The sequence below is a fragment of the Pectinophora gossypiella genome, chromosome 6 (assembly GCF_024362695.1).
Source record: "Pectinophora gossypiella chromosome 6, ilPecGoss1.1, whole genome shotgun sequence".
NCBI lineage: Eukaryota > Metazoa > Arthropoda > Insecta > Lepidoptera > Gelechiidae > Pectinophora > Pectinophora gossypiella.
In genome coordinates, this window is record NC_065409.1 from 8822873 (window position 1) to 8835905 (window position 13033).

Genomic DNA, 13033 nt, shown 5'->3' on the forward strand with positions numbered 1-13033 from the left:
TTCGTCTTCATACAAAAAGACAGTATTCAGACAGCCTCGTGCTCCGCCCCGGTCTGTTCAGGGATATGATCGTGCGGCCCATAATGCTATAATTCGCGAATTTCAACCTCCATCACCTAGCAATGGGTGTGCTCTGCAAGCCAAAAATCCTGATACTCATCATCCGGAAGACCAAGAACAAATCATTGAAATGGTTATGAATCTTGTCAATATTTTACTTAAAAACAAAATCTTAAAACCGTACAACGCTGACGTTATTTGTAATGCTCTATCTCAAAAAAACAACAATGGATACGATAATTCAATGGAATTGCAGGTCCATTCTTCCCAAAAAGTCTGACCTAATTTATCTTATCAATAAATATAAGCCAGCTGTAATATCTTTAACTGAAACATGGTTAAAGCCAGACCATGTTTTCAGAATTTCAGGTTATTGTTGTATACGTTATGACAGTGACAGGTATAACATAGATGACAGCTATGGCGGTGCTGCCATGTTAATTAGGGATGGGATACAATTTTCTCGAGTTTCATTTAATAATAATTTGACTATGATTGATGCAGTTGGAATAAATATTGATAATATTACTTATGTGTCTGTTTATGTTCCTCATCCAAATGCGCATGCGTTTCAGGAGATAGAAAGCCTTTTTTCTTCTCTTCGTAGACCTTTTCTAGTTATGGGTGATTTCAACTGCCACCATATAGCTTGGGGTTGTGCGGTGACCAGGTGGAATGGTAGGCGATTACTAGACATTTTAGATAACTATAACTTATGCATTCTAAACACTGGCGAACGTACACGTCTGTGCGAGACAGAAAGTGCTGTTGATCTAACCATATGTACGCCTAACTTAGCATCTAATTTTACTTGGTCTACTTTTCGGTCTACTTGTGGAAGTGACCATTTCCCATTAATAATTTCCACTTTAGTAAGATATGCTAAAAATGTGAGGCGTACTCCCCGATTGAAGTACCGTTTAAGTAATGCAGATTGGAATAGATTTAGACAGCTTATTGATGACAAATTATCTCAATTACCAGAGAACCCAATTGACAATGAAAATGAATGTTCTAGAGCTTTGGCTCTGTGCATTCTTGAAGCTGCAGATCAATCTTTTCCAATTAAGAGAACTGTGCGTGATTCAATTCCTATGCCACCTTGGTGGGATTCGGAGTGCTCTTATGCTGTACGGAGAAGAAAAGAGGTTGAGAGAATTTATGCAGATGACATGTCAGATGAAAATCTACACAGTTTGAAGAATACTATTGAGGAAACAAGGATTATTTTAAGGGATAAAAAACTAGAAGGTTGGAGAGCATTCTGCGCGTCTCTTTCCCCAAGAACATGCCCTTCTGAGGTTTGGCGTTCCATTAGATGTTTCAGGAAAGCGTTTAATGATTCTCCTTCAGTTTCTATGTTGTCTCCGCAATTGACAGATAGTTTCCTCGACAGGCTTGCTCCTCCGACGGTTCCCCAAGAAGAACTGCTTTCTACCTCTCCTTCACCTGCTAGACCTTTGCAGGATTGTTTTTCATTGGATTCTCCATTCTCTTTATATGAATTAAAGGGAGTGATTTCTACTGTAAAGGATTCGTCACCTGGTCCGGATGGAATTCCTTATTCATTTCTTTCTCATCTTAGTGATTCTGGTTTAAATTATTATTTAAATATTATTAACTCTGTAATGACTTCTGGAAATGTACCAACTTCATGGCGTTCTCAGGATATTATACCAATATTAAAGCCAGGCAAGCCTTCTGATGAGGCAACCTCTTATAGGCCGATAGCGCTCTCATCAGTAATGGCAAAAGTTGCAGAACATCTTATCAAAAATCGTTTGGAATGGTATATTGAGAAGAATCAGTTATTGTCGCGTAGTCAGTTTGGTTTCCGTAAGAGTCTATGTACTATTGATAGTGTTAGTGTTTTTATTACTGATATTCAGTTAGCTTTCTCTGCGAAAAATTCTGTAGTTGCGGCGTTTTTAGATATATCGGCAGCTTATGATAACGTACTTATTCCTGTTTTGAAAGACAAATTGATTAATTTGAATGTGCCTATTATCTTAGTCAATTTCATCATTAATATGCTTTCTGTTAGACACGTTACTTTGATATCTAGTAATGGACTTGATGTTAGTCGCACTATCTACAGGGGTCTACCCCAAGGTTCCGTGCTCAGTCCACTGCTGTATAATATTTATGCGTACGACCTGGAATCATCCTTGCTTAATAGTGCTAACGTGTTACAGTATGCTGACGATTTGCTTATTTACTGTGTTCATAAAAATATTGATAGTGCTTGTGAATCGCTGACTTATTCACTTAGTCTTTTAAAGTGCTGGCTAAATAACAATGGACTAAGTCTTTCTGTTGATAAGAGTTCTGTAGTAGTTTTTTCCCGATCACGCGATCGGCCGAACTTAATACCTATAGTAAAATTTAACCACAATTCACTGCCTATTAAGCAGGATGCAAAATTTTTAGGAGTAGTGTTGGATCGTCATCTTAACGGAGCTGCCTATTTTAAATACATCGTGCTCAAGTGTGAAAAAATGCTTAACGTTATGAGATGTCTCTCGGGTGTTTGGTGGGGTGCACATCCCTTTAATCTGAAATTATTATACAATGCAATTATTCGCAGTGTTCTTGATTATGGGACTTTTCTTTTAGAAGGAGGTAACAAAGACTGTTTGGATAAATTGGACAAGATTCAGTCCAAAGCTTTAAGGATCGTATTGGGAGCAATGAGATCTAGTCCTGTAAATGCAATGCAGGTTGAGTGTGTCGAAGCGCCTCTTCGATTAAGACGGCAATACTTATCGGACCGGTTTTTCTTTAAATCTATGCAGTTTTCAAATCACTTATTACATTCTAAACTCTTTGATTTAGTTCACCTCGTTGACAATTCTCCTTATTGGCGACATAAAACTATTCCATGTCTAGTAATGAGTTATAAAAAGTTTCTTTCGCTTCAGTCTCCCTTGTGTCGGTCCCCTACCCTTGCTCTATACAGCATCAAATACGAATCTTTACTGATATCACCTGATATTCGATATTATTTGGACTTTGATAAAAATGACGTTGGCGTGTGCACAAAATTTAATTCATTTGTGGGTGAGAATTGGCCAGAATGGCACCATATCTTCACAGATGCCTCGAAGTGTAGTTCTAGCTGTGTTGGTGTAGGCATTTTTCATCCTCAATACAACATTATTCAAAAAATTAAACTCCCTCCTGAAACCTCAGTCTTTACTGGAGAATGTTTTGGTTTATTGAAGGCTCTTGAATATATCCTTATTGCAAAATTGAAAAAAGTCGTTGTTTTTTGTGACTCTAAAAGCGCCCTGCAGGCATTAGAAAAATTCCCGTTCAAGATGAAGCCTTATTACCCAATTATATTTCAAACTAAAGAAAAGTTGCTTCAGTGTAGGTTGAGTGACCTTTCTGTAACCTTTGTTTGGATACCCAGCCACTGTGGTATCTGGGGCAACGAGAAAGTTGACCAATTGGCTAAAGAAGCTGTGCAGGATGGTGACATGTTTCCTTATAGGAACTACTTCCATGATTTGCTTAGTTTACCTAAAACCTATCTCAAAGAGAGTTGGCATGAGTCTTGGGTTGAGAGTAGCCGTCTGAAGGGCAAACTCTATCATAATTTACAACCTCATATACCTTCTAAGCCTTGGTTTTTTAAGGTTAAAAGTTCTAAGAAGGCAGTATCTATGCTTTGCAGGATGCGTTTCGGCCATGTGTGCACGCCTGCACACCTTGGTCGCTTGCGCATCCTGGATAGTAACATGTGTGAATGTGGTGTTGATGTTGGGGACTTGGACCACATTTTCTTTGTGTGCACTAAATATGACCGTTCATCATTCCTTAATGCCCTCATTTCCGCCAATGTTCCTCTTCCCACTCGAGTTTCCTGTTTAATTTTAAATCCTATTTTGTTTTGTGATATTATATTTTCCTTTCTTCTGTTAAATGATATTAAACTATAGCAGATATAATACCTACTTCTACATCCTATTTATTTAATTCATTTATACTTTATTAGACTCTCATATTTATTTTTTATCCCATTTACCTGATCCTATTTTTATGTAAATTTCCGTTCCCGAATGTTATTTCCTTCCTTTTCGTTTCCCAATCTTTTAATACTTGACATTGGCACAAAGCAACACTAGTGCCATAAAAAAAAAAAAAAAAAAAAAGGATAAACCGTGCCTGTCTGTAAAAGTCCCAAATGAAGGTAATGAAGGTTTATTGACAAACAATTTTACCATCATCAATTGGTAAATGTTCGATTTACTACGTATTTCGGGCTTTTTACAGAAAAGTAAAATACATAACATAAATGATGAATCATTCTTATAATAATATTCAAGTTTCAAATTTTGGCGCAAAATTATTCAGTGCCTAGTATTATTATCTGTGGTTTTGTAATATTAAAATGTTGCCATATTTAAATTCAATAAATAAAAGAACGAATGAAAGAGTGAATGAATTAACATGACCTCGGTGCCGCATCGCTCGTTCATTTAGCCTCGTCCGCGTCGGCCATGTTGAATTTTGTTGTGCTTCGTGAGAAAACATTGTGAGCACGTGGATTGTTGGATTCTAATTATTGAGCGAAATTTGATAGTAATATCAGCTAAGTTATTGTTTTGGTCCGTCATACTTTTTCTTTTATAAGTGGAAACATTCTTTCTTGGATATCTAAGTAAGTATAGCTTTGTAACTACCGGCGACAAAATTCTACTTTTGGATCATGAGGTTTGAACGGTGGCCCGTAGGTCGCGATGACAAATAATTACAATAGCACCTAAACAAATACATAGTTTGTTCGGTTACGACAGCGGAAACACGTTTCCAACCTTATTTTGGACTAAATTTTGACATATATAAAATTGCGTAACCTTTCTTTTTTAATTCCTCGTTTGCTTACGTGTTGCCCATGAAGGTTTCCACACATTGCTCGTGACCCTCACGGTGCGACGTATTACTTTTTATTGGTGAAATACCCCAAAGCACATGGTCATGTAGGTATTATAGCCTTTACCGATGTAATAATGTAGCTCTGTAGACGTGTCTAGAGCCGCAAAGTGATAGTGAATTAGTGATCGGTTCGAACGGTTATAGACTCGTGGCCCGTGGTTGCCTCGAGCGGTGTGCGACTATCTCTCGCCGGCGCGTGGCCGAATTGTGCTATAAATCTAATTTAGTTCATAAATCTTGCTTGATCAAATCACATTATTTTCGTAATTTATTAGTTTCAGTGTGTTGTTGTATTGTTGTTGATATAAATAAACACCAACCATAGGACGACAATAACCTATTTAGTGAAGGTTCTTTCCATGTGGTGATAGTAAAATTCCAACTTTTTGTACCTACTTATTTAAAAATGGGATCACCAAAAGTAAGTAGGTCAATTGCTTATCTTTAAAATTATCAAATATGTGGTCACTACTACTGGGCATTTTAATTATCCATGTCATGTCTTCATTATTATTTAACACCATATCTTTCATCTAGGTCTTAGATTCTAGGTTATTTTATATTCAGTGTTTGTGCATTTCCTATCATTGTTTAACTACTTACCTTTAAACTATTTGCTAAGCATTCTACTGCTTCATACCTTAACCAATGCTTATTCTAGAAAAAGTTTAACATTCTGCTAATTTGAAGAGATACAGATCTTCATAGCATGCCTTCCTACTTACAAGTCTACATTATTCTTCAATTATGTATGAAGGTTTAGATTAGTTTTGCATTTCAGAAAAATGTCTCTTCTAATATTATTTTTGGTTTTTCCTGCCACTTTAAAAGATAATTTATTATCCACATGTTTTTAATGCTTTAATCTTATCTATTTCTATTTAGGTCTGCCTGTAGTAATATTTAAAACAAAGAGTCATTAAATTGTTAGTGTTACTTTTTTCAATAAAATTAATCTTTTAATGTCTCAATTCAGCATTGGACAAAGTACTGTTTTGTTGTTTTTTTCTGGATTTCTTTTGTTTTGCTATTTGTTTTGAGCTGAGGTATAAGTGTAAATATCATAGCAACAATGCTAATGGGAATTCTGTTCTATTCTGTGTTTCATATAATATTTATCTAAAATATATAATTGTTTGTTTTAGATTAATAGTAAAAGTGGCTCTTTACAATGGCACCTTGTCGTCAAGTACTTATGTGGTCAGTACCATCCATAGCAGTTTTATTGGGAATATTTTGGTTCAGAAGAAAGAGGGAATTTGCCAAATCTGACCCAGGAGGAAGAGAAAGGATAAAAAGTTTAAAGGAAGAGCTTGCTGAAGCACTGAATGCTGAAGTAGAAGCTAGGAAGCATTCTCCATTGGGCAAAGCAGAGCGTTCCATTATAAAATCTGCCCCTATTGATATTATTCCTAAGGGCAGCAACTCCCAAAGATCTTCTTTGGAATTAACTGATGAAGAGGTTGATCTAGAAATAGAAAAGATCATCAGAAAGAAGTCCATAGACAAGGATAAAAGAATGTCAGGCTTTGAAAACCACAATTCTATTTCCACTGGCATCAAAGAGCCTGCGTATGTGGTTAAAGATTCATCAGCATCCAGCTTGTTTTCAGCTTCAGTCAAATCAGAAATGCCTTGTAGCACAAACGAGGTTGTCATTTCTTCTGTCAATGATACAAATATGAAATCCAGAGGATTTATACTTGAAAAGAATGAAAAAGAGGTTTCTCAAAAAACTAACTCAAAATTAGACAGTGTTGGATCTGAAGAGAACACTAATGAAGACAGTACAGCAGCTGATACTGAAGAATTAAATATTGATAATAATTTAGTTGATGTACCTAGAGATAATAATGAGAATAATAATAGATTCTCCAATACACAAACTAGACGCATATCAGAGAGAGACTCTGCAAACCACAGCCCAGTGGACCCCATGCTAGCTAGTCCATCAATGTGTCACTTCTCAGATAACCACAGTGAGGTTAGTCTCACTTACAATTATGGTTTTATTATTTATAACATAAAAGTAAGGTATATTAAAAGTATTTTCTTTTTTAGGGTTCAAGTGACAGTGGAAAAGGATGTTCAGAGGCGGCCAGTCCTCCCCCAGCTAATATGAATATGGTTCCATCTGAAACCGCTCTTAGAATACACCAGTTTGTAATACCTCAGACCCTAGTTGGTCTTTTGATAGGAAAACACGGGTCCTTCGTGACCCAAATTAAAGCCAAAACTGGCGCTAATGTGTATGTTAGAAGACATCCAGATTCTGTCAAACAAAAAATATGTGCAGTAGAAGGTAAGTTGGTATACCAAGTATTAGATATTGATGTATTATTTATTTTGATCTATTTTTTTTATGCAAAATATTTTTTTATAGGAACTCAGAGTGAAATTGAAGCAGCTTTAGAAATGATAAAAGAAAAATTCCCTGAAAAGAGATTCCCTAACTTTTCACTACAAGAAATTAGTGCCGAACTATATCAAAGACTTACTCCTCTAGTACCAGAATTTCTACAAGTAAGTGATATTAGTTTATATTATTATGAATCAAAATTGATAGGCTACCTTTACAATACAAACATGATTATTTCATATGCCATAATGTGGTCACATTATTTCACTCTCACTTTGGCGACGTGAACTTTGCGATACATTGCATAAGAACAAGTTTGTGAGCATTGTATGCTAATAACGTCAGTTGCAGTTGGTGGAGTCGGTGAACAACGACACGATCATGACGTGCCTGGTGAGCGCGGGCCACTTCTTCCTGCAGCAGCCGCTGCACCCCACCTTCCCGTCGCTGCACGCGCTGCACCGCCTCATGGCCGCCACCTATCAGAATCCGGATGTTCCGTCTCTACCACGCCCTGTGAAAGGTAACCATGGCTTTTCAAAACCAGTCCGATAATTAGGTCACTTTGCTCGACTTACGAGCCATTACTTGCCGACAATTTTGGTCTGACGTCAACTTAATACTTCGAAATAACGTAACTGGTTCTCGTGTATATTGTCGCGGTGAAATAAATGCTTGTGCTTAAATGTATTCAAGTTTTATGGAGATTATTTTTTATTTTAGACATTGGTATTCATTTATTGTGGCACAATAAAAATATTCATTGGGAAAGTATTGTATGTTACATGATGTCGTAACTAGATTCGACACACATCCATATAATTTCCTTGCACCTAAGCAAACAAACTTTTTCATTTCGTGGTTGTTGTTTACTTAGTTTTATATATTACGTAGCTTGTTTCATATTTTGATAAGAATTGGTCATGGATCTAGATAACGTTATTAACTTCATACTTCATTTTGGTATATTGAAAGATATATATTGTTGATTTACAGAGGGGTCTATATGCGCGGCGCCTACAGAGAACAACTGGTACCGCGCCCAGGTGATCTCCACCTCTGAAGAGAATGACACGTCTGTGGTGAAGCTGGTGGACTTCGGCGGGTACCTCACCGTCGACAACGACCAGCTCAAGCAGATCCGCTCAGATTTTATGACACTGCCCTTCCAGGCAACAGAAGCCCTTCTGGCGTTTGTGAAACCAGCTAATAACGGTTAATTATTGACATTATTTTATGCTTTCTGCACGTGATTTTTATGCTTTATATGTTATAGACTATCATTAATCCGCCCATTTCACTTTTCATATAGATAGTCCGCATGTATCACATTCTTATCTATAAATACAACATACGGGGTTCAGCAAAATGTTCTCTTTATCTTATATCTATCATAAATCTGTCTTAAATATCACACAAACACGAATATCCAATTTTAAAAATAAATTAATAACAAGTATGTAATATAATAATGTTATGATTAGCATTTAAGTTCCATTAAATTGTAGTAAAAGCAAAGCGATTGTTAAGTATTTTGCTGGCCTCTTTTATCACACATTAAATCTTGTAATAAGTAAATGTCACTAATCTTAATTTTACGGTGAGTATTTTATCAAGCTTGCTACTGATATTCTCATTATTGCTTACACCAAGGTATTGCGAAAAGTATATTTTTTGGTCTTGATTTATTTATTTTCCTACAACCTTGTGGACTTTGAATTATTCATTATACAACAAGATAAATTAATGCAACTCTGACCTTCTATTTATCATAACAAGATTTCGCCAATCATTCAATTATTCAATCTTTTTTGAAACACTCCATTATATTGCAAATAATAAATACATGGCAGTAACAGCATACACACTTCTATAACTTAAAACACTGTTCTTTATCTGATACAGTTGCTAGTTTCCTTGGTACATCTTTCGCACTAGGCTGTATTGTTTCTCTCATACGCACCATGTAAAATAGTTTGTAATTTGTTTGCAGAGCTTGAGTGGAGCGGCGAGGCTCTCCGCATCATGGCGGGTCTGACGGCCGGGCAGCTGCTGCACGCGCAAGTGGCCGGCTACGACGAGGCGGGCCTGCCGCTCGTACACCTCTACCTCACACTACACCCACAGGTATGTCACCAACATATATACTACATATTTTTTTAAACACCTACATAAGTACCAGCTATTCGTCAACGAGACTATGTATTTATTTAGTATAACATTTTTTTACCATTATTTTTTGGACATTCATTCTGTTGAGATATACATTAATATTGTAGTAGTACCTACTACTTGTTAGACAATGAACACAGATGGTCACATTCAGTTATTGTTATTTTCCTTGTTTGCAGCAAGTAATATTCCTAAATAGAGAGCTAGTGGAACGCGGGCTGGCGGAGTGGGACATGCCGGCGGACTCGTGAGCGCCCCGCCGCGCCGCCGCCCGCCGCCCCGGCCCACTCGCGACGCTAACTATATTGACGCTGACTAGTAATATGGATTGCATTTCAATGAACACCTTGTACATAGAAGCTGAGGCTTACCGACTATTTTAGTGACAGGTTAATAACACAACGCATTACGAGCGCGAACTGTTAAGTCTCACTTTTGTTTACTTTGTACAAGTTGTGACTTAGGACTTAAATCATTAAAGATTTTATTTGTACTAGTTTACTTTCAGTTTTGACTAGTTTGCGGCGTTTTACATGTTTTTTTTTTTTTAATTTTCAGACTGGTATCTGTTATACTGACTCATTTATTTTTAAGTAGTTAATTAAAGGAGAATAGGATACTAACCTACGTACCACTACGGTAGCGCTGCTCCCTAAAATATGTGATGTTCTTAATTGCTTCTTAATCTTGATATTTTTTTGTCTTAAGCTCCCACGAGTGGAACATTTTAAATACGGTACGCTTAAACTACGAATGCGTAGCTAATAATGCAGATTGTTTTATAGTTAAATTTAGATTATTATAAACTTGGCACCTAATTTAGGTCCATTTCTTAATTTAATTTTACAATTTACGGCGTTAACAAATATGTCTTGCATCAAATATTTCAGGATGCTCATTATAATAACACTGCCATCTGCATTTTGGTTTCCAGCGCAATCTTATGACCTATTTTTTTAAACCTTATTATTTTTTGATGTGATTTACGTGCCAAATCAAACAGTTGTTCATATTATGAATTCGGCGTCACACGTCGATACGGCGAAATATTGCAATTTTGTAATCAATTGCAAATGGCTACAATGCCATATAATTGAAGATGTGCCTTTTACGTAATGGATTCATTCCATTTATTATTCCTCCAACTCATTACTTGTAAAATATATTATTTGTCACAGATGTTGCATTAACAGATATTTTGATTTAAATCATACATCGAAAACTGCATACTAATGCAATTAGGTACCTGTCACTTCATTGTGCAATTGTGACAAAAAAGTATTTTATTTACGTTACGAAATAGCAAATCAATGCAAAATAACTAATAATTAACAGTGTGTTTTTGTTCTTTGTATAAATTATGAACGACTGAAGATGTATAGTTATGTAGAATTTATTGTATATTAAATAGCTATGTAAAAAGTACAGTTTTGAGTGATTGGTTCCAGTGAAGGTAAAATTGTATTGGTATGAATTTCTTCCTTTTGTTTTTCGGGTTATAGTAAAATGGCTAGAACTGAGCACGAAACCAAGATATTTCTACATTTTCCCTCCGTGAGTGTATCCAGATCTTTCCTACTACACCTACTTACTTTTAGATTTCCTAGCATGTAATATACATTTGCAAATTCTGGCCATTTTATTGAATCATGCATCTAAGTACTACCAATATATGTTCTCTTTCAGATGGCATAAATTGCATCAACATACAAACACTGCAATTTTGTGAAGCTTGTGGTAAATGATTATTTGTTTATAATGAGCAAGTTGTTAAATATCCTGAATATTTAGTTATATAGTGTACATAATAGCGTAACGTAGTTTTTAAAGTGATTTAATATTTCTGTTTTTAAAGAAAATTCAGTATTTTTAAATGTTGGAAAAACCATTGTCCTTTAGTTCCATTTTTTGTATGCGTATTGTGTAGTGATCTTGGGAAGCTTAGAATGCGATTTTACTGTAGTTATTTTTAACAGCGTATACTCCGCTGTATTTATTTTGGTACATTTTTTCTTACGTAGCAAGCCACTGTTGACTATTTTTAAAATCACGTGTTTGGATTAGCAACGTTAATATGTGATGAAACGGTTAGTGTACTGTACTGAATACCTTGTGAACAGCTGGCTCTCCGTTTGCATTTTGTTGACGTCCCTATTGTATATAGATAATATATTTGCGGTTAAATCAATAAATTATCGTTTTAAAAGTGATCTATTTGTTATCATTTGCCTGCCGCACTCCTCAACATACTTATTTTTGGTTAATGATATTTAGAATGATCTATTCTTAAATATTTTTTTTATTGGTAGGTATATTACAGCCGATAGTATGTATATCTGGGATTAAAACCTTCGTCCATATACCAGCTGGTAGGCAGTGTTCACACCAAACTGACTGTCAGCCGCCGACAGTGAGCGAGCGTTACGCAGTGTATTGTAATTCCATACATATTCGCTTTTTCGTTCACACCAAACCGACAATACGCCATGACGCTATGCGTAGACGCTGATAGTCGGCGGCCGACTAATAAAGTGCGTCACTACCGCCGCGGACGCTGATTGGCTACGCGGCTGAACGCCAGCGTATTGGATTCAAATCGGCCGGCGGATTGTTTTCAATTCTTCTTACTCTTTTATATGAAAAATAGTCGGCCGCTCAGCGTACGCATTTGGTGTGAACGTATACAAGCCGACTGTTTTGTTCACACCAATGGCGTATTGTCAGCTACAGCGTATTGTAAGCTTAATGTGAACAAAAAATACCATTTATTTTTACGTTCACACTGAGGCTTATAGTGAGCCTGCGCACAATCGGCGGCTGACTATACGTTTGGTGTGAACACGCACGTAATGTACTTTGAAGAATATCCCATCTAACCGGTTATTCCACCTATTTACCAGGGGAAATATGAGGAATGTAAGAATTGTGTATATTATAGTCTCATTGATATTGACTCGCGTTTAGAATTCTAGTTTTGCAGTATACGGTATGTGTTGTATATTACTATTGCTGTTAAATATCGACTTGACGGTAAGTAGATAGGATGTTCTGATAATGTTATACAAATGAATAGAAATGTTTCCCCTGGGGAAAATAGTGAGGTAGACATAGGTGGAATAAGAAGCCATGGTAGCCCAGTTGGTAGAATGCTTGGCTCTCACTTGGAGGTCCCAGGTTCGAATCCAGCACAAGCCTAAACCGATGATTGTCGATTGTTTTCGAATTCATGATGATTATCACGTGCTCAGCGGTGAAGAAAAACATCGTCAGGAAACCCCCATTCCCGGGAAATGCATTTTCGGAGGTATGTGACCTAACCTGTATTTGGCTGGTTTTCCTTCGCGGGCCAGACAGGCAGTTGCTTCTGTAATAAATCGGACCTGTCAAATCTTAAGTAGTAATATCATGAAAGAAGTTGCAAAAAAGTATAGTTTGTAAATATGTGATTTTAAAGTTTTCAAAACATACTACACTTCTCATCAAAAAAATCGAAACACTTCC

At 36.4% G+C, this 13033-nt stretch overlaps 1 protein-coding gene across 3 annotated transcripts; it reads left to right on the plus strand.

The window, feature by feature from the left end:
* The first annotated feature begins 4544 nt into the window (after positions 1-4544).
* LOC126367903 (A-kinase anchor protein 1, mitochondrial) lies at positions 4545-11742 on the plus strand. 3 transcript variants are annotated; one of them, XM_050011699.1, is made up of 8 exons: positions 4545-4726; positions 6147-6985; positions 7063-7303; positions 7385-7524; positions 7706-7883; positions 8357-8575; positions 9354-9487; positions 9712-11742. In XM_050011699.1, the coding sequence occupies exons 2-8, from the start codon at positions 6173-6175 to the stop codon at positions 9781-9783; spliced, it is 1797 nt and encodes a 598-aa protein (XP_049867656.1). In that variant the 5' UTR covers positions 4545-4726; positions 6147-6172; the 3' UTR covers positions 9784-11742. The 3 variants fall into 3 exon arrangements, with proteins under 3 accessions (XP_049867656.1, XP_049867658.1, XP_049867657.1); XM_050011701.1 differs by having other exon boundaries at positions 4546-4726; positions 7712-7883; XM_050011700.1 differs by lacking the exon at positions 4545-4726 and adding an exon at positions 4777-5422.
* Positions 11743-13033: the final 1291 nt, after the last annotated feature.